This window comes from Urocampus carinirostris, chromosome 10 (assembly GCF_059441175.1).
Source record: "Urocampus carinirostris isolate Australia breed hairy pipefish chromosome 10, RoL_Ucar_1.0, whole genome shotgun sequence".
NCBI classification, from domain to species: domain Eukaryota; kingdom Metazoa; phylum Chordata; class Actinopteri; order Syngnathiformes; family Syngnathidae; genus Urocampus; species Urocampus carinirostris.
The window spans coordinates 8,243,033-8,269,582 of NC_142358.1; the positions used below are offsets into that span (position 1 = coordinate 8,243,033).

At 39.2% G+C, this 26,550-nt stretch overlaps 1 protein-coding gene across 1 annotated transcript in view; it reads left to right on the forward strand.

The window, feature by feature from the left end:
• Positions 1–2,298: 2,298 nt before the first annotated feature.
• LOC148357613 (rho guanine nucleotide exchange factor 26-like) overlaps positions 2,299–26,550 on the forward strand; it is a 46,839-nt gene continuing 22,587 nt past the window's right edge. The window contains exons 1-11 of the mRNA XM_088346351.1: positions 2,299–2,492; positions 3,758–5,101; positions 5,413–5,464; positions 6,282–6,424; positions 10,524–10,580; positions 12,039–12,199; positions 19,517–19,669; positions 19,804–19,933; positions 21,798–21,872; positions 22,523–22,612; positions 22,696–22,850. Coding sequence (XP_088202477.1) covers positions 3,836–5,101; positions 5,413–5,464; positions 6,282–6,424; positions 10,524–10,580; positions 12,039–12,199; positions 19,517–19,669; positions 19,804–19,933; positions 21,798–21,872; positions 22,523–22,612; positions 22,696–22,850 — 2,282 coding nt within the window. The 5' untranslated portion in view covers positions 2,299–2,492; positions 3,758–3,835. The remainder of the gene's footprint in view (positions 2,493–3,757; positions 5,102–5,412; positions 5,465–6,281; positions 6,425–10,523; positions 10,581–12,038; positions 12,200–19,516; positions 19,670–19,803; positions 19,934–21,797; positions 21,873–22,522; positions 22,613–22,695; positions 22,851–26,550) is intronic.

The following is a 26,550-nucleotide window of genomic DNA, read 5'->3' on the forward strand; positions in this document are numbered from 1 at the left end:
AATTATCATGTTTTCTCCCAAAGGTACAACAACATTTGGAACATATCTGCACAATAGGCGAAATAAAAATCATATGTGAATGAAAATTCTATTAATTTTTGAAGAGTATCGTATCAGTTTTATCCAAGCAAGAAATTGTATAAATAATGAAAACAATTGCATGGGTTTACAGGTAAGTAACTTTGCCATTTTTTTTATGTAAATAGGACAGAAACAAATGTCGAGGAACTAATTTGAAGTGATGGTCTCTGTATTTTGATGGACTTATTGCAGATACACGTTTTTAAGGGATTCTTTTTTTTTTTAAGTAAGTAGCAGAACCACCGCGTTACTCAGGAGGTAGAGCCTCGTCTTGGGATCAATAGGTCACAGCTTCGATTCCCGGCTTCTCCGTGTTATATGTCGAAGTGTCCTTGGGCAAGACACTGAATCCCTAATGCCCCCGATAGCAGGTAGTTGCCTTGCATGGCTGACGCTGCTATCGGTTAGTTAGTGTGTAAAAGGGAAAAATGTGAAGCACATTGTAAAGCGCTTTGGGAGGTCTTCATTAACTTGAAAAGCGCTGTATAAATGCAGACCATTTACATTTACTTCTAAAGATTAAAGTGCTCCAATTCTTAATGTCCCACAAGCCTTGACGAATACTAATATACAACTAATTTTCATACCATTGGAAATCTATACACCAGATAGTTATCAAACATCCCGTATTCCAACTATATGTGGAAATTAGTTAGCAAATAAAAAAGTAAACAAAAATACCAAACAGATAATACTAAAGGGACTTTTCAACTTGCAGAAAAAAAAAACTCCAGAGGCACCATTGTTTCCGAGACGGCTCAGTGTGCACACTCTCGAGGTTAAACCAGAACGGAGCTAAGCAGCTTAAAGACAAAAGCACCATAGCTAGCGCAGTAATCCCGGCCCAAGATTGATTCCTCTATACATACAGCAATACTTCAAGTGTTAAGAATTTGAGAAGCATTTTCATAAAGCCAAAATAAAGTGGGGAACAAAGTATAACGTCTCATTTGTTTTTAGTTAACTTTGGATACAAACTACTGTGGAGTGGAACGTTTTGGGTGTGTGATATTTATTGCAACATTTATGCACCTTCAGTCAGCAGTGGCTCACTATAATCTCTCAAATCTGATGTAAATATTTGCCATTCCCTAAATGTTTCTTTTCGGACTTTAGCTTTAAGTATGAGTGCCAATAAAGTTGTATTGGTTTTCTTGGTAATGGTAAGACAGTATTTCATATTAAAAGATCATCCCAGCTATCTTCAGCCAGTAGGCAGGGGACACCCTGAACTATTTGTCAGCCAGTCGCAGGGCACAACAAGTTACAATGTCGATTAACTTAGAAATGGTAAATGGTAAACGGTCTGCATTTATATAGCACTTTTCAAATCAATGAAGACCTCCCAAAGCACTTTATTATATGTAATGAAAATAGAATAGTTATGCATTCTAGATTATATGCAATTCAACTGAAATATTGCAAGTATTTTATTGTTTTAAGGTTGCTAATTATGGCCAAAACTGAAATTATCCCATCTCAAAACAGTACAACATCATGAAAAAGCAATAGGATATAAGCCATAATTAGAAATAAGTAAATAATCAAACGTTTTTAATATTTCGTAATGAATCCCAAATGTATGACGTGTTTGTTTTTAAATTGCATTACAAAAAAAAATCACAATATTCCTCCAATTCCGTTATACTTGCAAGCTTGTTCTCCAAATACCCTTGCACTGAAAATGGAAGACCTCCAATTTAGTTATACTTGATTAATGACAATAAAGGCTATTCATTAATTCATTCATTCATATTGTATCATTCATTATAAGACGGGCCTGTATTTGGTCGTGTACTTTGCAACATTAACCACACGATGGGGTAATTTAGCCACAAACGAAGAGACAGCGCTTGCGGACTAAACGGGTGAAAATATATAGGGTTTGTTTTTCATTGTTAAATCACAAACAAACAAACTTATTGATGTTGTAAATCGATGCAATCTTATAATTATGACAAAACATATAAGTATTGATTTAGTTGCATGATTCTCAAAAAATCTCCACTAAAACGGTATTACCATGAATTATTATTATTTTAGGAAAGTTATAAAGTTTTTATTATAAAAGCGTAAACGGCGTGGTTGTTCTAGTTCAGACCTGTGTGGGGTTCGGTACCGCCCACTTGGGGGTCCCGAGCATGAGAACCGGACGCGCGGTGTCTCCTTTCTGTTCTTATCCCCGCCCCAGTCCCAGAGAGACTTTACCCCTTCTCAATCTTTTCTACCTCACAAGCGCTCTTTGCTGCGCGCTTGTACGGTCCTACACTGTGCACAATCCGCAGATTGTTCCTCTGAAATCCGAGTTTATGCCCTTTTTTTTTTGGATTACGTTTTTGGGAATTCAAGAGGGCGACATGAGTTCGTGGTCGACCTGCAGCACGTCTATTGACTGCACGTTTCTGCCACAGGTGAATATGAAACTTTCGAGGAAATGATGCATCGATTCGCTTTTCTGTTCAGAGATTTGTTTCTGAAATGTTAATTATTCATGTTTGATCCCAGTGAAAGATTCGGATCTAGTCTAAACTGAAATTGAATCGCCCCGTGATACAACATTAATCCATTCTGAGGTTGGGATTGCAAAGTAAAAATGCCGTATAGCAGGGGATTGAAACCAATAGTAATTACTTCCACACCCCCAGTAGCCTACCCCTGAGTAAAAACCTTCTAATAACAAAATAGTATATAGTAACTACTCCTGATGTTTAATGCACGCATACGATTAAATACCATAAATAGATAACCATATAATGGAATTCTATTTACCTTTGATGTGACGTCACTCGTGCTGGTACAGTTGAATGCCGGATGGGTGCAAAGGCGGGTGGGGGATGGAGGCAAAGGCCGGAGTTTTTGCATGGACGCAATCATTTTTTAGTTCCACTAATATTATGTGACAACTTCAAAATATGCAAACCTAGGCCTTTGCGACCAAATATTAAAAATAAAAGTGATTTAAATAAACCTTCCACTTGCAAGGATTGTCATGCCCATAGAAGATTTCACTGCTTAAATTGCCTTCTAATTTTTAATAATAGTCCCGTTTGTTGATTGGTTATGACCATGCAACTTAGCGACGGTAGCGATTTATGTGCTTCCTTCATATTTCTTGATCGTTGCAAGCTTTATTTCTATGGTTATCATGTTTTCATTCTTAATCACTGCAATCTTTGGGTCCATACCAAATAATTACTGTACAAAAATAAGACTATGCAAAGCACACCTTTTTTAACTGAATGATATGCATTGTAGGAGGTAGTTCAGCTGATAGCATATCGTCATTTTCACGATGCTGCGATGCAAACCAATAGCAGCCAGGCATTTTATAGGACGTCAACCAATAGCTCACAGGCATCTTAGAGACTTAACTCGTCAATTGGCGAACTCTTTGACTGGGCACGCAAAATAATTTGTTGTCAATGTAATATAGCGGGGAGATCGCTTTAAAGAGGGCCCCCAAAAAATCATTTCACACCTGTAACTGAAAATGTAAGGAGGGGGATGCTGTGTCCGGGATCCATTCTACTTAATATATGAGTAATTTCCTGCTTCACTGAGGAGCTAAATAATTATCCACGAGATCTTAGCGCTTTTTGCTCCACTTTTCATCTGTTAATGAGTAAACTTTAGAAATTTGGACTTGTTGATTGAACCATTCTTTGTCTGCCCTTAGGGTTGAGTTTGGCTGTCGGCAGGGGGGCGGTGTTTGCCCTAGGGCCTTCCGTAAAGAGAAAAAGGACACCCGTGCGGTATGGAATTTGGCAACGACGTGGATCTGTCCAACGGCAACATCATGCCCCTGTGGAAGCGCCGCAACGACAACCACAGGAGCCCGCCTAGCTCTAGGAAGCCACGGCCGCGCAGCTGCCACACTAACGGATCGGTTTTGACAGACTTCTCGACGAAGGAAAAATGTGTTTTTACCTTGAGCCAGCCGGCAGAGAAACTGGTAGTGACGTCCCAGGGCGTCGACAACAACACTGCGGTGCTGAAGCACGTCCTGCACAAACCGTCCAAAAAGTCCAGAGTCGTTAGGAGCATTAGTATTGGGCACATCTCCAGCGGGCGCTTCTCCTTATCTAAGTTCAAGTCTGACAGCAGCAGATCAGCTTCCATGGACAGCAAAGCGAGAAACTCAGAGTACAACATTGTTAATAGCAATGGACGGACAGTTTGGCCAGAGAAGTGTGGTCGCTCTCCACAAGCACTCATTTCCAGCGTCTTTAGTCTTAACTTGCCAAAAGAGAAGACTCCCTCTTATCATAGCTTTTCCTCACCTGAAATGCTTAGACACACTCAGAAAAATAATCTTATGGAACTGTCCCTACAATCTCCTTCCAGCCCGTATCCTACCGCAAGAAGGACTCCTTCCCAAAGCTCCACCTCGAGCATCCCCTCTTTGTCATCACTCAACTCCTCGGATCCCCCAACGCCACGTTCCTCCTCGCCGCCCCATCACAGACAGTCGTCACCCTCACCAACTGACTCCCAAGACGCTAGGAACCTTTCTCCTTCTCCTTCCTTGTCAATCTCTCACCCTCCCCCAATCGTACTCAGCACCCACAGCCCTGCTGCCCTGAAAATGGGCACCCAGCAGCTCATCCCTACGGGCTTATCCTCTGGTAGCCGACAGAGCAAGACCCCCACCTCGGGGTCGCAAGGGTTAACCGGACTTTTAGGTTTGGATTCTCCAAAACGGTCTTTGAAAACTCTCAGCATGGTGGAGACAGGGGCCTACTTTTCCACAGGAGGAGGGCATGCAGACGGAACGGATGGTGATAACGAAAGCCTGGGCACATTAAAAAGGGGGTTAAGGAGTACTTCCTACCGCAGGGCCGTCGTCACCGGAGTCGATCTGGAGGCCCAAGCACTTTCCCAGACCCTTGAGAAGGGATTAGATAGCGGTAATAAAACTCCTCCGGCAGACCCAAGCACCGCTTGCGTTGTAAAGCCTACCAGCCAGAGGGCAACCCAGCCTGACAGTCCTACAGCTCCTAACAGCACGGAAAAAAGCAAGGTAAGACGAGCAAGTCCTATAAAGATAACATTATCATTTAGATAAGCAGTGGGCAGTGCAAATCAAGAGCGCTTACAGGCTCTCGTGTGTTCTGCGAAGTGGACGTCAAGTTTTGGGGTGAAAAAAAGTTCACGAGAAGCCTCAACGAAGCCTTACAAGGACATCTATTATTTGATGGTGGGAAGACATGATGTAATGGTGGACACACAGTGGCTGGGTTATTAGATTGAGACAGAGGTCGATAGACAGTTGAAGGGCAGGTGCAAGGCTTTCTTGTTTTGTCCAATTGGATATCTGTCCTCTGTTTTCAGACTCCGGATAAAAAGAACCTTCTGACCCCTCAACGCACCTTTGACAGCGAAGGTGAGAGTACAGTAGACCCCCTGAATACGGCTACTTTGTCTTACGTTGTTTTCATTTTACGATGGCTTTATGGCTTTTTCCCAACAATACATTGCAATGTTATTGCACAACTTTTCATTGCAGTAGTCTTTATTACATGTTTATCCTGATGTGCCATGGCTAATTTCGTTGCACACAATGTTTCACTGTGTTGTTATCAAGATAGTTCAATTCGATACGACAACAAATTATTTGGCTTGCCCAAAAACATATAAAACACAAATTTTGCGATGTTTTTGTGTACGAAGAGTTATGCCCCTGAGTTGCTTTTCTGCTATTCTGGTGGCCTACTATTGGTTTGCGTTGTTGCGTCATTAAAATGCCAATAAGCTATTGGCTAAACTACCTCTCACAATGCCTTTCTCTTTATTCAGTTCAAATTGTATGTGCTTCCTAAAGGCCATGCTAGTCAGCAATACAATACTGTATTTTTGTACTCTAATTATTTGACAAAGTTCCCAGGGCTTCAAATGATGCTAAAGGGGGAAGACAAAAAATATTCATTTATTTAACCATAAGCACATACTGTAAGTAGTACTTACAAGATATTGATTTGTTGATTTATTCTTTTAATCTGGAGTACTTTAGGCCTGGAATGCATTAGCTACGCATTGCCATAAGTATCGATCTCTGTCATACACTAATTTCACTTTGCGATCCAACCTCAGAATGGATTATTGTCGTATTGGGGTATCTACTGTATTAGGTTTCACTTGAAAATCCCGCCCATGTTTGTCTTTTACGACATTGATCCCTTCTTTAAAAAAATACCTTTCAGAAGAGGAGCTGTACCAGAACTATCAGGAAAAAGCTTTGCACAATGATTCAGACGAAGACGCCGATTCCAGGGAAGCTCCCACCGATAACGCCATAGTCTTGCAATACAAGCCCATCCGGACGTCCTGGAGCCAACTTTCCGTGGTTAGTTGTTATTCCCACTTCATATATACCGATGCATGTTGATGCCGAGACGTTTTTTTGCAAATACTGTCACAGAATATTCTTATACCCTAAATTTGATTGTCCTTCAAAGTTGTTGCCAACATATTTTATTTGCGTTCTAGACAGATTCATAAAATTGTGTAACACTTCAGTACAGTAGACTTAGATTTATTGTCATCCAAATAAATAAAACAGACAGGTTTATAGCACAAAAACTATACAAATCCTTTTTTTTTAAAGATTGACCACCAGATATGAGATAGGTCTGATTTATTCACACTTAATTCGTAAATGGGACAAATTTTACCAACTCCCAGAATTACAGATTCAACACATTAAATATTTTCTGATTTCTGTATGTTAAATGAGAGAAGGGTCAAGTCAAGTCACGGTTATTTTTATAGCCCTTATTTACAAAAAGTCTCAGATAAACATTTTGTTAATGCTGGAAGCTGAAATCGTAAGTCCAAATTTGGTAAATTTGTATTTTTCAAAGGTCCCAAATAATGGTCATCCAACAGACATTGGTGTTTTTTTAAATGAATTACAAATTTTTGATATGTTTTATATCTGGCTGAAAAAAAAACCAATTATTTTACCAGTATTTGCTCTAGCCATCCTTTCAGCATTTTCCTTTCGTTTGAAAATATTGATTTTTATATTTATATATTTTCAACATTAAATGGCCCACTTAATTAATCATTTAAAATGTAGATTTATTCATTTGATTTCACATTAAGTTATGTTTTATAATTTTAGGATTGAAATGTTTTGCTACCAGGCACCAGGTTGCCTCCTAAGAACTCCTGAGTAGTCTGCCGACCGGTTCTGCAGCTCGCTCAGCAGTGATGGGTCATAGTTTTTTTCTAGGGTTTTTTTTGAGTGGCATTTTGTTTTAGTGGTTAAATGAGCTTATTTCAACCATTCATCTAATATCTACAACTTGATGATAATATTATAATGTGGTAACAACTTACCGGTAGTAAAATACATAACTTGTCATTTTCAAAATGCACATAAAACTGGTAGCTCTTTTCAATAATGAGTAAAATAAAATAGGTCTCACCTCCAAAAAGGTTGGTGACCCCCAGTTTAGTCTTTCCGATCCATCTATTAATTGTCAAACTCAAAAGATGAGATTCAAGATTGTGTCTGGTGTCAATTATATAAAAAGTGAATGACATTTTCTCTTGCCACCCCGGTGTACAGCGTTCACAAAAGAAGTTTAAAATAGAATTCAACAAAATAAAATATATTATTTACAAACAAAAAGGAATAGACCATGTATTTGGTGTTGTTTTGGATTGCTCTAAGACTGACAAAATTGTTTCTTGCAACCTCAGACAAAGGCAGAATAATTAGCAGGACAATAACAACATGTTTTTCATTACATCGCTACTTCGAAAAGAAGAAAGGGATTCTGATATTTTGCGACTTGCCTAACTAGAAAGTCAACTTTTTTATGAACACACCACTCCAAAGAATTGCTCTAAATACCCTTCATCCATCACACATCACTCGGAATGTGCACGGTCTCAAGAATGCCGTCACATCCAGTTGGGTGAGTGTCGCCGATTTAAAGAGCAGACAAGCAGTCAGTCGGCCAGATCGCTGTCGGGAGCCCTGCAAAGTTTCAGACCAGCGCCTTGGCCGTCAAACTTCCTTCTGTCAGACTGAAGCTATGCATAAAATGTTGCCCTTGGAGGGACGTGTGGTCACTCATGTTGCATAAGGCAGTTGGGAATCGGAATGGAGGGAATGTACTCTTCTGAGTTTGTTTATTCCTGGCCATCCTTGCCGGCCTTGTTTACTCGGTGGGACATGATAAAACATGTGAAAAGAGAGATTGAAAGTGACCAAGAGAGATTAACCAATAACAATAACATCCTGTACTGATGTGAAATGATGGAGCAGCCTGTACCAGCCAGCCAGACTGCAACATTTAAAATTCCGGGTTTTTCTAAATGAAACACGGGTAAACTGATGTCACTGATTGGACCAGGAATTACCAGTTCGTATCTCCTCTGTGAATTACATTTAACGATGTGTTTCGGATAACCCGAGCATTATATTGTTTGAAAAGGACTGGGATTGACATTTTGCTAAACGTATGTTATTTCATTACTCCGTTGTGTAATAGAAATCTTAGCTGAGGATATGTTTATCAGCCGACCATAGGTCGAATAAAGATAAAATAAACATCAGATAAATCATTGAAAAATGTGCTAATGTCTTTCGGGCGAAAAAGAGACAATAAGATTTGTGGTGTAGAAGAACACAACACTAGCTTTTTCTAAAGATGACAATCCTATTTTTCGCCATTGAACTAGAAGCTATTTTTTGTTGGTTAAGTAGATGATGGTAATCCTTGGTGTGGTAAATTACGTGAGTTTTTGGTGCGGAAGAAAAAACACCTGTTACATATCATTTTTATTGGTAGTACTTTTCTCGCTATGATGATATTTTGTCCATTTTGGTTTGGTGAGCTGGATCAAAAAGCCTGCGTGCCGTTATTTGCCCACCTGTAATTCAAACTAAACAACTGATTTGAAAAATGTATTCAGAACTACAAGACACAGTAGACATGTGAATGTGGCACGTGTATATGAAACTTCAAGTTTGTGGGATAGGAGTTTTGGGTATTCAATCATCAAGGATTACTTGATGGGAAGAGTGCTTTTAGCAACTTTTGAACATGGCTGAGAGAATTTTTAGCACTTTTGATATTCAAGTAGACGGTGGAATAATATGCAACTGAAGTCTGAGTGACGGCTGCACGATCTTGGGAAAGAAACTATTTGTGATTTTTCAGACCAGTATTGCAATTAAATGCGATTTCCTATTTTAAAAGAAAGGTGCATTTTCTGAGCTAGTTTTGTTATTTTTGAGGACTTAACCCTACAATGCATGACCTATCAATGGATGCAAACTTCCATGAGTGGGGTCAACAATTAGTGGGGGAAAAATACAAATACTTATGCATCATGTCATAAATATGTTTTTTAAGGAATACCTGGAATATGACCATATTGCAACTTTTTATTTACCTTAAAGATTTTGAAGAATAACAAAAATTGGGTCATTTTTGATCCCACTCATGCATCCAAGGGTTAATACCAGTGACATGCTTTAACCCACAAGCGGGCCGTCAGACTGTTGAGAAACAAAGATGTATTTGTATGATGTCAGCATTTTATCAAATTGTGATTAACTTTGAACTGAGACCAGCTAAGGCTTCATGCTACTGTCCCAACTGTTTTCCAGCTACGATTTTGAATGTGATCGCAACAAATCATTCAGGCGAGAATAAAACCTACTATTTCAGGGTGACCCAACTTTGATTACTCAATGTTAGTAGCACTTGCAATGATTTTTTTCAGCCAGGGACAAAGCCTCAAAAGAAACCAAAACGGTCTAGATTCTCCAAACGGTTCAACAACAGCATTCAATTTACTTTGGGTACGTCTGGGATTGGGATTCTATGTTAATTTTACAGGATTGAATTTAAGTAAATAGCCCTCTCTTCTGGGGAGGTTTGTTAGGATTGTTGTCTATAAATTCTTAAAAAAAACAGAGTGTCATGCGATTACACAATCGCACAGCATCAAATTGCAATGTCGATCAGATTTCGGGGAATCGTGCGGCCCTAATCTGAGCCGAACTTTTCTTTCAGCTTTGACTTTCTACAGACAAAGACGCTGGCACAGTCTCTCGATTTCAGTTCACAGTTCACACCCAGTCCATTCTAAAAGACAGATTTAGTTTCGATCCTATGCAAACACATTTTGCGTCGCCCCCTTCTGCGCTTACAGCCAATCGGCAGCTCGTTTGTTAATTTGACGTCAGCGTGTCATTCGTCGCTACGGGCGTTCCTGTACAATGAAGATCTCTTGTCTGGTTTTCGACAACAAGTTTGTTGCCCCCCTTCCCTGCAGAGAGCGGTATGTTAAGTGCTGTTGTCATTGTGCGCCAGGAGAACAGAGGCGATCGTGTCACACACTCGCGATGAATGCGGTGGAGAACTCCTATGAAGCCAATTGAAATTTGTTTTACTGACCAAAATGTTTTCTCCCCCAAGGTCAAGAAAAGCGGCCTGTTTGATCGTATGAGTCAGGAAGAACGTAAAAGACAAGAGGTATTGGTTAGTTCACACTTTCTCCTGAATGTTGCATTCTTGATGAGTTACATAGCAGACAATTTGCTGCATCATTAATGCAAATTATGCTCATCCTATATTTACAAACAGCGCTGCACTGCAAAAGGTTCAGTTGAAAAAATGTAGTAAAATAAGTCAAATATTTGTCTTACAGAAGCCACCTTTTTTATTTGTTGAAAGACTATTATAACAATGATTATTATTATAATTATTATTATCATAATTGATAATACGATTAGAATAAAAAATAATTTTGTTACTTTTTTATTATTTAAAACTATGAAAAATAATAATTAACGGTAAATCAATAATTTTTTTTTTCATTTTACAAAGTATTACCTATAACTATTTTTTCAAATCTAATTGAGAAAATGTACCCTATTAAAGTATTATTTGAAACATTCTACTCTTACAAAATATAAGAAAGGAAATACAAAGAAAAATAAAAAAAAAATATTTCACAATTTTTTTTACATAGTAAAAGATAAACACAATAAGTTAAAAACAAAGTAAAATATGTATAAGGCAGAACGGCCGGGCCGTGGTTAGCGCTTTTGCGGCACTGTTCTGAGGTCCTGAGATCGAACCTCCTGTGTGGAGTTTGCATGTTCTCCCCGTGCTTGCGTGGGTTTCCTCCAGGCACTCCGGTTTCCTCCCACTTTCCAAAAACATGCATTTCAGGTTAATTGGCCGGTCCGAATTGTTCCTCTGTGTGAATGAGCGAGTGACTTGTCTGTCTCTGTGTGTCCTGCGACTGGTTGGCAACCAGTTCAGGGTGTCTCCTACCCACTGCCTGAAGATAGCTGGTATGGGCTCCAGCACCCCCGCGACCCTACGGATAAAGAGTTGTTATATCCCCAGTGTGATTGATGGACAAAACTATTGGGACACAATGTATTAGATGATGTACGGCGGCGCAGTGGTTAGCGCGTGTGCAGCACAGTTCTGAGGTCGTGGGAACCTCCTGCGTGGGTTCAAATCCAGCTCCCGGCCTTACTGTGCGGAGTTTGTTTGTTCTCCCCGTGCTTGCGTGGGTTTCCTCCGGGCACTCCGGTTTCCTCCCACATTCCAAAGACATACATTTCAGGTCAATCGGCCGGTCCAAATTGTCCCTAGGTGTGACTGAGCGAGTGAGTTGTCTGTTCCTGTGTGCCCTGCGACTGGCTGGCAACCAGTTCAGGGTGTGCCTTGCCCAATGCCCGATGATTGCTGGGGCGGGCTCCAGCACCCCCGCAACCCTACTGAGGATGAGCGGTGCAGCTGATGAGATGAGATGAGATTTTTCAAGAAATCAGAAAATGCAACCATTGTTGACTTTGATGTCAACATAGAACGATTATGCAAAGCCTCCTTGCTTCCCTGCTGGTGTCCCAAAACCTTTGTTCCCATAGCACTTTTGAACCTGGTCATGATGAATAAAGTAGCACATTTCTCCAGGCCATCTTCGAGGTGATCTCGTCCGAGCATTCGTACCTCCACAGTCTGGAGATCCTGATCCGCATGTTCAAGAACTCTCCAGAGCTAAGCGAAGCCATGACCAAGACGGAACACCACCACCTCTTTTCCAACATTGCCGACGTCTGTGAGGCCAGCAAAAAGTAAGAGACGCATGGATCCATGTTCGAATGCTTTGGTGTCACTAAGAGTTTTAACTGGAGTTTAAAATGGGCTTATTCAGCAGATATGACAATAACGCGTTCCAAGGTGGGGATGCAAAGTGAAATTTTTGCATGGCGGGGAATAGAAACTATGGTAATTATGTAATTCTTCAGAAACCCCAGTAAAAACTACTTATATATAATATATGTGCATATGAATAAATAACATTATAAGAAAAAAATAAAATGAAATGTTTTTTACCTTTGGTGTTGCGTGACTTTAGCTGTTACCGTGGAGAAGTGGGTGGATGCAAAGAGTTTGATTTTTGTACATTTTTGGTCACGTGAAATAATTTGTTGTTGACTTCATATGGTTAGGAAAATGCAGTAATGAGGGGGCCAAAAAACACCATTGTATTCCGGGGGTGTACTGTAATAACAAAAGTGCTGTTTTTGTTTTTATTGGGGGAAGAGCTTCTCTTCCTCGTGGCTCATAAAAGCTTTGGAGCATTTTGCTTTGGGCAAATGAGTCGGATAATTCGGCCTGTAATAGCACCTCAGCACACGGAAGAGCACTCTCACTCCCATGTGAAATGTGGGTAAAAACATCTCCACATTTGCCTCTTTATTCTACACTCCCTGCTAGTCGTGATCTCACAAAAGCATATTATTAGAAGAGACAAAGACTAACAAGAAAATTTCATCAAGTATATTTTTATTGCCGTTTTGTTTGGCCGTTGTTTTATAAACTCTTCAACCCCATGTGATTTAAATGCGGAGCTTTAACGACTCTTGAGGTCCAGCAACAAAAAGATTTCTAAGAATGTTGTTAACGGCAATATTGGAAACGCTAACCAAAATACTCTTCCCAGAATTTGCTGTTGTGATTTCATATTTACACTTAAAACTTAGACAACTATTAAACACACAATGAGCACAGGGCAAAACTGCCATTCAGAATCCTGGCGCCAGAATATGTTTACGGTACTCTGGGATGTCAGTACAATATTGTTACAATCTTACCAGTGACTCTTCACTCCCATTATTGATAATGATACGACAAACGGGCCGAGAAGGGATAGAAATAAACAGGACCGAGAAGGGATGGAATATTTAAAGTAACATACGTGGGAGTTGTATTTTTTTAAGAAGAAAAATCTGAAGAATTAAGAAACAAATAATAGGTATTAACTGCTGCCTTTGCTTTACATTCCCACATATTACAAATAGAAAATCGAAAGGCATGCAAAGTAGTAATACATATAATTTTCCTCTCTTGTTTTATTTATTTATTTTACCCTGACAAACTCGAACAAAATCGGACTAATGTTAAGTCAAAAAGCCAACAAAGTATTCACGCCAAGGAATACAACGATGCAGCAACTTTAAAGTAATTCTCAACAAGGAGTAAAATTTGAAATACTAAGGAAGAGAGAAGAGAGGGGGGAACATACATTAAAATAAATATACATAACTAACATTGGAAGACTATTGTGATTACTTTGAAGAGCTAACGTATGAATAAAAACTCTAGAGATTTATAGTCTGGGAATTACTGTATAATGGAGAAATGGAAAAAATGTCATTAATGGAATTGATTTTATTTCAATTCCAATAACTACTCCCTTTTCAACCTTTGACACCACAAATTGGATTTACATTTGGTTGTGTTTTAGAATTTTCCACCTGGGGCTAAGTTATAATGTGTGAAAATAGGAGGTCTTTAAAAACCATTTGCAGCTGTTTTGTCGTGCTTGACCTTGTTTAAATGCATGTTCAAACAGAAGTAACAACTGTTCCTACGTTATGTTCACCTATTACGGGTCCTGACCTTTACTCAGAAGGAACATACTATCTATAAATATTTTGAATTAGTCATACATTTAAACAAAATACAGTTTTCACTGTGAATTGGATATTTAGGTAACATCCGACTTACAACCTGCTCAATTTGTGTACACTTGTGCTTATGACCACAGCCAGCATATGCTAATTTTATTTCCCAGCTTATTTTTCACATTGGAATTTTTCCAGCAGATGTTCATTATTTTTACAGCAGATGCAATTTGAAAAGAAATCAATGTCTGCCACGGCATCGCGTAGGAGCCCGGCAACAAGCATGACTATTTTGGCAATGAGCTGGCATTGCAATCTCCAATTGCATTCGTATAGTAGATTAACAGTAGGTGGCACCATTAAAAATAGATTTAGAACTGGGTGGTCGGAACCTATCCCAGTTTTAGTTGGATGTTACCGCCTACGAGTACATAGTGGGACGCTGTGATTTACATATAACTAGAGAAAGGGACAAGAAGTCAGAAATCAGGTTTGAAGCCAAAACTATATACTATATATATATATATATATATATATATATATATATATATATATATATATATATATATATATATATATATATATATATATATATATATATATATATATATATATATATATATATATATATATATATATATATATATATATATATATATATATATATATATATATATATATATATATATATATATATATATATATATATATATATATATATATATATATATATATATATATGGGGCAGCACAGCGGCGCAGTGGTTAGCGCTTGTGCGGCACAGTTCATGTCATGGGAACCTGTCGTGGGTTCAAATCCAGCTCCAGACTTCCTGTGCGGAGTTTGTATGTTCTCCCCGTGCTTGCGTGGGTTTCCTCCGGGCACTCCGGTTTCCTCCCACGTTCCAAAAACATGCATTTCAGGTGAATTGGCCGGTCCAAATTGTCCCTAGGTGTGAATGAGCGAATGAGTTGTCTGTCCCTGTGTGCCCTGCGATTGGCTGGCAACCAGTTCAGGGTGTCCCCTGCCCACTGCCCGGAGATGGCTGGGATGGGCTCCAGCCCCCCCGCGACCCTAATGAGGATAAGCGGTACGGCTGATGAGATGAGATGAGATATATATATATATATATATATATATATATATATATATATATATATATATATATATATATATATATATATATAAGCCACATACTGTTCCTTATAATAGCTCAACTATGATGGGTCATTGCGATTTTCTAGGAATTTATATTTATAACTTCTATGAGAAATCATTGACATAAGCAATTATTTTTAAATCTTAATTGTATCTATAGTATGAACCAAATCCTGAATCTACAGGCAGCCTTGGTCGTACCGCCCTTCTAATTCTCTCACAAAAATCAAATGAAGCACGAGAGCCGGGCCAGTGAGTTTTGCGTCCAGTAGGTGCTTACATCCTTGACCTGTTGGAGCTTAGAATAGAAGTTTGTGATAATCGTGCATCCTTTGATCTAGCATGGGCATGTCCTCATTAGGAAATAGAAGATCTGACTCTGAAAAACATTGTCTATAGATAGACAACATGTGGAGCCACACAGGACAGCGCAGGAGGATCTTCTTTTTCTATTTTTTGGGAGGTGAAGAAAAAGCGCAGCCGGTCGAGGTTTGTCGCCTTACTGTTTGCCACCTCCATATGACATGCTGTGCTGAGGCCCAATTTGTCATGCTGTTAAACAGACCATCTGCTGTTCCTCAGGAAACGGGGAAAAAAAGCCCTGTGTTTGTGTTTAATATTGGCCCGTGTCTTTATTTGAAGAGGTGTGCGGTTCCTTTCCTCTGATCTTACTAGAAAAAGGTGTTAGGGATGTTTCCTGTCTGGATGCACAGCATGTTCCCCTAGGACGCTTACGGCTCATGTCCTTTTCCACGGGATACTTTCAAATTCATTTCACAGTTCTATTGTGTTTTTCATTGGCAACGCTTGCTAGGATCCAGAACACGCTGATCCAATATTCAATGGGTAAACCCAGGGCTCTGTTTTCACATGTACCTCAGATATTACCTACCCATCCATTCAAACTCCATAGTTCCTGTTCTCATTAATTTCTTGTGATCTACCTGGGAACTCGGGTACACTTTTAACTTATTACCAGTCAAGTAAAAGCCACCCTTTGAATTCTCAAGAAATAATCAATAATACAGTAGTAATATCCTATTTACGACCTCCTCGACTTTCCCACATATTTATGACCATGGTCAGCAAATGCTCATTTTTTTCTTGCAGATACTCATTTTTTAAATTCAATGTCTGGCACTATAGCATGTAGCAGCCCAGGAACACGTACAGCCATTTTGGCAGCCAGCTGGCACAGCAATTTCCTGGCGTTACGACTGGTTGGTCGGAATTGATCCCAGTCGTAAGTTGGATTTTACCTGCGGCAGTGATTGTTGTTAATTGTTTGTATACCCTAAATAAGTGGTCTCAAACGTGTGGCACAATTGCAGCCAGCGGAACAATAGTTTGTGGCTCTCACCTTAATATGACAGTTTGATGTAAGTGCAGCCCACGCAAGTTATTGACTAACTTATTTCTTTGTGATTGTTTTTTTTAATATTGATTACTAATATTTTTTTAATATCTTGTATTGTCTACAAAATGTTTCAAAACTTATTTGAGAACGGTGGAATGTTTTTATCACAGCTTTTCTTGACAGGATTTGGCCCAACATCACCCACACCCTAGTTACGGCGGCCCCCCCATATAAAATTAGGTTGAGACCCCTGCCCTAAATGCTCAATATTTCAGCTTCTCAGCAGTAAATATTTGCCGGTTTCCAGTGTGTTTTATAAGGACAACTTTTTTGTGAATAAATGTTTAAATAATGCTGATGTTGGAACCTACCTTCACAAGTCAGTGTGGTTTATTTATTTTTCTATTTTTCTCCAAAGATCCTTAATATTTTTCAGTTCACAAATGCAGATGTTTCTTGCTGATTATTCCCCACACTAAGGAAAATGTGTTATGATACCTTGAAAACTACTGTTTTCGTCCATACAAGGATGGAAATAAAACAAATTGTATGACAGCCACCAAAATAATCAGCAAACAATCGTTGCAGCGCTACCTAGAGATTTAGCCATTTCATTTTATATTTCATACCAGGGTTAGGGAACCCTTTTGACCTAAAAAGCCATTTTTTGAGTGACCCACACCATATATTTCAATACAAAATTCAATAAAAACGCCAAATAGGATCTTCAGACAAATACTTTTATTGTGTGATGTTCGCTGATTTGATTAAATGTATGAAATAATAATGTCAGAGCCTTTGTCCCATCTGAATATAAATATAACACGTAAAAAATCCTTCAATTACTTAAGAATGTTGAGGCTCATTTTGACCGTCATTTTTGTCCAAAACAAGGTGCTAGGAAAGTTAATACTGCAAACGATAAGGATATCGTCGTATTTACCTTTGGTGCAGACTGCACTGACCAAGAGAGAGAAGGAAGTGCTGTGTGCAAAGATCCGCCCACCTTTACCACTCACCCAATCAATTTGCTCTGAGTGGTTTGCAGGCTTTTTTTAAATTTATTTACAGTTTGACCAGTGGGTTTCCATTGTAAAGTATCTCAACAGTGAACATTCATAGTTTAATGAGCTTCCATTTAAAGAGTTTGTTAGGGACCTACTGCCAAAATGGGGTATGTTGGTGTGACACCCGGACTGTATACTGTCGTTGAGAATATGCCCTATCTTACTGGACTAATCCAAATTCAAAACATTGCGGCTTCGCATTCACCAAAATCGGTATGTGACCACCCTACTTTGGAATGCCACAGAGAAATAAACAACTATGTAATTTTATCTCCGAGCCATATATACCGGTACTCATGAAGAGTCAAATATGGCTCTCGAGCCATAGGCTCCCGACTCCTGTTCCATATATTTAGTCCCCAAAGACAATAGGGCAAATTTGATTACATTTCTAATAAACACAACTACAAGATCATTGCCACAACACGACTTTTACTGCCAAATCTATTGCTCCTTTATCATCGTGGAGAAATAGAGTCAACTCCAACTTTACAGAACACTTTGTGGTCAACTGCCCACCGTGAGAAAGTTGTCTGTAACATGAAGCACACGTAAGCTAACAAAGGAGAAAAAAAGTGTAAAGAGGGGGTCTTCTTTTGGGCAGCATTTTCAAACCAACATTACCACCATTGACAATCAACCTGTGAAGATGAAAGAGTAAATGGACAACTATGCATTCAGTTACTCATGTGTTACTCCTTGATTGCGTGGTAGAGGTTTATAATGGGTAAGGGCAGACCTCAGGTCACTAGTCAACACAATTAAAAACGTTTACTGCCTTATCACATGTGTAACCATCCGAAGGCAAAATTATGGTAAATTCCAGATTCCAAGCAACAAGTTTTTGGGTAAATTTCAAACACTGCATATTTAAACTACAGTGCAGCTTAATCTTTCTTTTCTTGGTGGGGGAAAACACTCTGCCCAGCAACATTAGATCAATAAAATGAATGAGTAATTAACAGAGGTTCAATTGAATTATCACAACTTCTTACTGTTAATCAGTCAGGATTGACTTTTTAGAGAAAAACACCTTGTGCCAATGATGCCAAGTATCAAACACATTTGATCATTTCGGTTGCCAAATTCCTCAATTGTGCAGGGGCCAAAAGAAAAAGTGTGCTACCCTTTTCAATGAGGCATGCGCTCTAAATATAAATTACTGCAGTGATGACTGAAAACATTTATGACATTCTTTTTTTGTCTATGTTTTTGCCAATACTAATATAATACACAACAGGAGCAAAACAGAGTGTTGGACGATACTTTATTCAATATTGTCTATGTACTCACGGTATTTCAACATTTTCACCTACAAATCAAGTACTCAATTTATAAATCCGAATTCAGCATCAATGGAAACTCTTATAAAAAAGCTTCTGTTCTCTTTCCGTTTTATCGTAGTCTTTGTCACGTCTTTGGAGTTTCCTTAATGGCTGAGGAAAGATGACAAATGAATGCAATTTGGTCAGTTACCGTGGAAACCACCAATGACAACAAAACAAAAATCACGTCTGTGTCGCAATCTGGCAGTATTCTCCACAATACTGTTGTTTCAAAAATACAGGACTCACATTTTACACGACACAGCCCCCATTCGTGTTCTCTTCTGACTTACAAGTAATTTTTTGCTAGTTTTCGTAATCGCTCAAGTAGTCTCCATCTTGATTGGTCACAGGATTCGAAAACACCTGACGTAAACAACTTGCAGTAGGGCTGAAAACGGGTGTGCGGAGGCAGTTTTGACGTCAATATCAGCTGTTTAAGATAGGGAGCGGCTTGTACAAAGACAAAATTTAGTTTCAGTCTTAACTTTGAGCAGGTAGTCCGGAATTTATGGTCTATGCAAGATGAGTTCACTTTCTAATATGTGTAAATATGACGATGTCCTATCTCCAGGTTCTTCAAACAACTGGAGGAGAAACACCAGCACAATGTGGTGATCGACAGCATCAGCGACGTCGTTGGCAGGCACGCCGAATCCAACTTTGATCCCTACGTGACGTATTGCTCCAATGAGGTCTACCAACAAAGAACCCTGCAAAGGCTGTTGTGAGTGGCCGCACCCACACACACACAAATTCGCTTTAACTCCTTCGCCTTTCATGCAGAATATATTACTCTCACACTTTGACCTCAGCAGTTTAACTGAAGCTACTTTTTCCTCCCTCCCCTTCACGGTACAGGTCCAAGAATCCCATTTTTAAGGAGGTGCTGAGCAGGATCGAGGCCCACCCGGACTGTAGGAACCTCCCTATGATCTCATTCCTCATTCTGCCCATGCAGAGGGTCACACGCTTGCCCTTGCTCATGGACGTGAGTATTCCTGAGCTTTGGAATGACCAGACTGAGCCTCTTACATAACTCTTTTTTATGGTGGTTGTAAAGAAAACATCTCACAAGGCATGGGCATTTACTATGAGGTTTCAGTTTAGGTAGCTCAACATCTTTAACTCATCTTTTACAGTACACCCCCAGGATACCACGTCCCTGTCTTACGATTTTTTTACTACGTGGTGTGAATTAAGACATTTTTCCTGGCTCTCTTTACAACATTTTCCCCACTATATTTAGAATCTGGATAATAAAAGTCTTCATTGTCATTGATAATAATGTATGGAATATTGTTTGTAGCAAGATTAGTTAGGCACTCTAGGATAAACACGTAAGAAAAACTTAAAAGATAAATGAAATTTTAAAAAAGATTTCAGTATAAATTTGGCAAACACATTTACAAAATAGGGGGCAGGAGTAGAGGAAGACCGGAAAATATTTGGGCCATCAACATTAGGGAATGGACTGGTGCCAACTTTGCCACAACCCAAGAAGAGGCCATGGACAGTCAACAATGGAGAAGACTGTCCAGAGTTGCATCCTCATCTGTGCCCCGACGACCCATGGGGATAAGGGATTTGTGAACCGAGAACTTGACCTAAGTTGTAAATATAGTGCACTGAAAAACAGTGCATCGTAAATACAGTTCAAGAAAAAGTAGTGCAATAATATTTATCAGGAACAGAATTTCCTTATTTCCAAACTTATTACAACATCAACAAGTTATCTCCTGTCCTCAAAAACTTAAATACAAACTGTGCGTTGTTGGTGAGGACGACTGTCTCTGAAATGCCTGCCTGCTATTGGCCTATGTCAAAAAATGCCGGTCTGCTATCAGTTAGGGTCACCCAATCATAGTACTAGAGATATTTTACCGGCTGAACTACTCTTCACAATGCTTTTTTGTTCGATAATTCAGAATCACGTGTGCTGGTAAAAACTCTGCATGTCAGTGATACAATTTTGTATTTTTTTAAACTGTATGTGTTTGGTATAGGCCCTTAGGCTTGCACTTATGCTGAAAGGAGAAGCAAAACGTGACGATTGGGATTATCAAAATATTCGAAGAGAGTACATGAATGGTTACTCTTGCTAAGGTGCATGGCCATACTCAATCGATGATCGGGACTAATATTATATGGCAATTTTACATTGGGATCTCCACCTCAGAATAGATTTATGTAGTATTCTTGGGGTTTACTGTACTGTACTCAAAAACTAAAAGGTTTCACTCCAGGTGCCTTAACATCAAAGACAAATTCAACAAAGAGCCATTACCACCCTGACCTCAACTTTTTAATGTTCCTTAGCATAATCCATATGTGCAATTATTCTACAAGACTGGCACCGTGAATGCTGGTATTTGGCAACTCCACAGGAACTCACGCATATTCATTATACCTAAGTGATATATTGTTTTTTTCATGTTTATCTTTTGACATATTTCTATCTTTTTACCTTCATCTTACTTTGCACCAAAATGAGAAACCCTCCGATCTCGTCGAATAACAATAAAAGTCAATAATTCCTTTGTTTGTTCGTTACAACCAGGACTATTCTTACCATAATTATTCAATAATATCCATTCTTTTCCAATTTTCTTTCTCATGCTCCATTTTCACCCTCTTTGTTGTAACATGTTGTGGGTGTTTCCCAAGAGCCTCAGGGGTTTGGTCCACATGGATGCCTTTAGATCCTGAGAATGTTTGGTTTCGCTTTATTTCTTCCCACAGTAGAGTTTCGACACTCTATCTAGAATTGATAAGGCGCCACATGCTTTTATAAGCAGACTGATCGTCTTTTTTTGTTGTTTTTTTAAGCACGTGTGTGACCTGTCTCCCTGCAGACAATTTGCCAGAAGACACCGAAAGACTCGGAGCAATATGAAGAATGCAAAAAAGCTTTACATGCCGTCAGCAAGGTCGGTGTGTGAAGATTGGACAACATTCGCTCTCATTACTGAAAAACAGAAAAGTGGAGACACAAAGGCTACACAATTATTTTTTCCACTAATGAATTGTATAGATTCCTGGATTTTAAATGGTATTCACGAAGGAATTTTTTTTGGAAAATACCAAAATGATAAGATAAATAAATACAGACGCTGCCCTACTTACGAACGAAAGAATAGTTCGTGAGTTGAGTTTGTTCGTAAGTTGCTTCAGAGCTATATTTTGTATGGAATGTATGTTTAAGGTTTATATAAGTATGTTTAAGGCGTGTATAAGTAACCTGTATTGTTTTGTACTAAAAAAAATAAACATTTTATAAAGTAATATGCTCTGTAAAGAAAGATTATGATTAAGTTTAACTTTGGAAGATGAGCTTCATAAGCGTTAGGGAACTTCCTTATCTGTTAAAAGTGTTTTTTCTGTTTTCAAATATTTTTTATCTTTAAACTGTCATTTTATTTGAGTTTTTATTCTGATAAGTGTGTGTCTGTTTATTCGGTGTTACTGGTTGTTTAGTTGAGAAAGAGGGGTACATTTGATTTTCTTACTGTACATTGATTTTTTTAAATCAGCATTTTGATTTAAAATTCATTTTATTTTTGTAATTCGGTATCTGCAGGTAGTACGAAAATGCAACGAGGGCGCGCGTACAATGGAAAGAACCGAGATGATGTACACCATCAACTCTCAGCTTGACTTCAAGATCAAGGTAGCATCCGTTTTTCATTACTCATATTAAATATTCAAGAAGCTATTATACCTCTTTTACTCATTTGAGCTCCTCTTCCGCAGCCTTTTCCGCTGGTTTCGTCATCCCGGTGGATGGTGAAGCGAGGTGAGTTGACGGCCTTTGTGGAGGACAATGGAATCTTCCTCAAACGGACGGCACGGCAACAAGTTTACTTCTTCCTCTTCAATGATGTCCTCATCGTCACCAGGAAGAAAAAGTTAGTCAAATATAAGGTTAACCCGGATGCTTTACATAGTTTTTTTGGGGGGTACAAGATATTTCTGAGTAAATTTGTTATTGACTAATGACGTAATGACTGATATATGACATTAATCAACTCTGAGGTGGGGATTGTAAAGTACAGTAGGGGATAAAAACCTACAGTAATCAGTTCATGCGTTCTAAAGCCCGGATAAAATCATCAAAAAAACAATATAGAACATATTGAGTACTACTACTGTGTCATATGCGTGCATGTGATTATATAGCATTATAAACAAGTATACATATGAGTATACATGAAAAATTACTTTTGATTTACCTTTCCTGTAACATGACTTGAGCTGGACAAGTGGAGTAACGGGTGGATGCAGAGAAGAGAAAAAAAAATTCAAACACTTCCACTTGTGAGGATTTTCATGCCTTTAGAAGATTGTTTAAACTTGCCATACGGCGGGGGATGGAAACATATAGTAATTTGCCCCAGAACCACCGGTACCCCATATCAAAAACATTAGGATGACAAAATAGCATACAGTGAGTATGTGTAATATACGTGCACATGATTAAATAGTATTAAAAATACATGTAAAGGAAAAATACAATTTTATATACCTTTGGTGTGACGTGCCTTGAGCTGGTTTAGTCAAGTAACAGGTGGATGTAAAGAAAAGTACAAAGCGGATTAAAAGGAAAAATCAGTTTACTTGTGAAAAATATCATGCCCTTAGAATATTGTGTGACGGCGGATAGAAACCACTGGTGACTCTGATGAAAACATTACCATAACAGAAAGTATTAAGTACTACTTATATTAAACAGACATGTATATTTACCAAATAACAAAAAATGAATCTCATCTCATCTCATCTCATCAGCCGTACCGTTTATCCTCATTAGGGTCGCGGGGGGGCTGGAGCCCATCCCAGCCATCTCCGGGCAGTGGGCAGGGGACACCCTGAACTGGTTGCCAGCCAATCGCAGGGCACACAGGGACAGACAACTCATTCGCTCATTCACACCTAGGGACAATTTGGACCGGCCAATTCACCTGAAACGCATGTTTTTGGAACGTGGGAGGAAACCGGAGTGCCCGGAGGAAACCCACGCAAGCACGGGGAGAACATACAAACTCCGCACAGGAAGTCTGGAGCTGGATTTGAACCCACGACAGGTTCCCATGACATGAACTGTGCTGCACAAGCGCTAACCACTGCGCCGCCATGCTGCCTAAAAAATGAATATACACGTAAAAAAAAAATCCTTTTTTGTCACCTTTGGTGTGACGTGACTTGAGCTGGTCAAGTGGAGTAGCTGGATGCAGAGTGAATTAGAAATAATGCCATATGGCACAGAATTGACCTATGGTATTTAGCGTTGGAACAACTGGTACCCCAGATAAATGAAACAAAATAGGTCACAGTAAATACGAATTATATGTAACATATGAGCTTATGATTAAAAAACATAAAGAATATACAGGCAAGAGAAAAATGAAACAGTATTAACCTATGGTGTGACATCACTTGAGCTGGTATATTGGAGTAGTGGTTGGATATAAAAGGGTAAAGAAGACCGTGACAATGAAATGAAAAATAATTTTAACATGGTAAATGGTAAATGGTCTGCATTTATATAGCGCTTTTCAAATCAATGAAGACCTCCCAAAGCGCTTTACAATGTGCTTTACACTTACCCATTCACACACACACTCACACACCACTTAACACTTCCACTTGTGATGATTCTCATGACCTTAAAATACTTTAATCATCTTCATACGTTTAAGATTAGTCCTTAACGTTTATTGGTTACAGCTATACGCCTAAGCAATGGTAGGCGTCCGTGTGCGTATTCCTTGATATTTGCAAGTTTGGTTTCCATCGTTATCATGTTTTTGCTTCTTCCTTTAGCATCACTGCAAGTCTTGGACCGATAGCAAATACAGTATAAAAAAATAATCTGAACTGAATAAAAAAAGAGGAAGGGAGCATTGTGGGAGGTAGTTCAGCGTGAAGCCAATAACCACAGAATGTCACAGAAAGAAGGTTATGATGATTTTGAGCAAGCGAAATTATTTGTTGCTGATGTTGTATAGCTGGGAAACTACGGTAAAGAGGGGCCAAAAACATCTTGGTTAATACCATAATGTGAAAAGGTTGAAAGGGGTCTGTTCTATCTATATAATTTGATATGTGTCATCAACTGATGTTTTGCCGTCAAAACCCAGCATGAAATTCTCTCTTATGGCTAAATGCATTCTAGAGAGATTTTGATTGTGAGGGGGTGATTTTTCTTACCCAGTCCTCCAATAACCTATTCTTATTAATTCCTGCACTCTGGAATTGATTGTCCCCTGACTGGCGAGCTGAGGATTTCAAGGAAGAGAGAAGGGCGGTGGAGGGTGAAAGAAAAAAAACATTCCATGTGATGTTTTTTCTGGGAATGGAACCTGGAAGAAGCAGACTGCTTTGGTGTTTTGTCGGGAAATAGGGGTGAACCAGATAAGTTGTTATGATATTGTTTTTTTCTGCAGTGTCACTCTATTCCATCGTATGCTGTCAATTAAAACAGAAAGGCAGCCAATGTACTGCCTGGATACAAACAAGTATATTCTCCTTGATCCCAAGACGAGCGCTCTATCTCCTTAGCTACTGCCACAATTATTATACGACTATATAATTTACTATCCACCAAAACTAAAGAGCAAACACTTTTTGCTGGTTTAAGCTTTTATATAATAAATAAGAATACAGAATAAACGTTTTAACAGATAACTTACTACCCCCATTGTCGCCAGATACTTTTAATCATCAAGTAGAAAAGAAACAATGAGACCGTTTAGCCCAGTGGTGGGCAAACTAAGGCTTGCGGGCCACTTACGGCCCTTCAGGCTTATGAATCCAAATGAAAAAAAATCAGTAACAGATATAATGGTTAATAAAGTTCTTCTAATCTAAATTTCTTATTGCTCTTGTCCCCGGTTTCCGTTTGATTTGGGGAATATTGGATAGAGCTAGGGCGGCAAAGCGGCTGGGTGGTTAGCACGTAGTCCCACGGTGCGGAGGTTCAAGGTTCAAGTCCAGCTACCGCAGCCTCCCTATGTGGAGTTTGCATGTTCTCCCCGTGCTTGCTTGGGTTTCCTCCCACATTCCAAAAACAGGTGTTTCAGGTTAAATGGCCGGTCCAAATTGTCCCTAGGTGTGAATGAGCGAGTGAGTTGTCTGTCTCTGTGTGCCCTGCAACTGGCTGGCAACCAGTTCAGGGTGTCCCCTACCCACTGCCCGAAGATGGCTGGGATGGGCTCCAGAACCCATCTCAGAGCATAAGCGGTGCAGATAATGGATCGGTGGACAGATAGGGCTACTTTATCTTTCGTACCGCATTCGTGTCCTCGTATCAAAAGATCAGATCAATATATCATTTTCTTTCATCCATGCTCCGCCCTTCTGCTGAATTTGTGAACTCAACGCTACCCTAACTCAAACACTTTACACCCTCCTGGTTTAGCCAATCAGAATGCAGAACCCAACGCATGAGGCAAATCAATGAAGTAACACGACCATGAAAGGTTGTACTGTGAGGGCTCTCAGTAAATGTAAGTTACCTGCTCTGATCTCTGAATCCATTTTAAATAACTAAGGAGAGCATCTCAGATTGGCTGGGAATCAAGTCAGAGGATTGTGTTCTCTCCCACA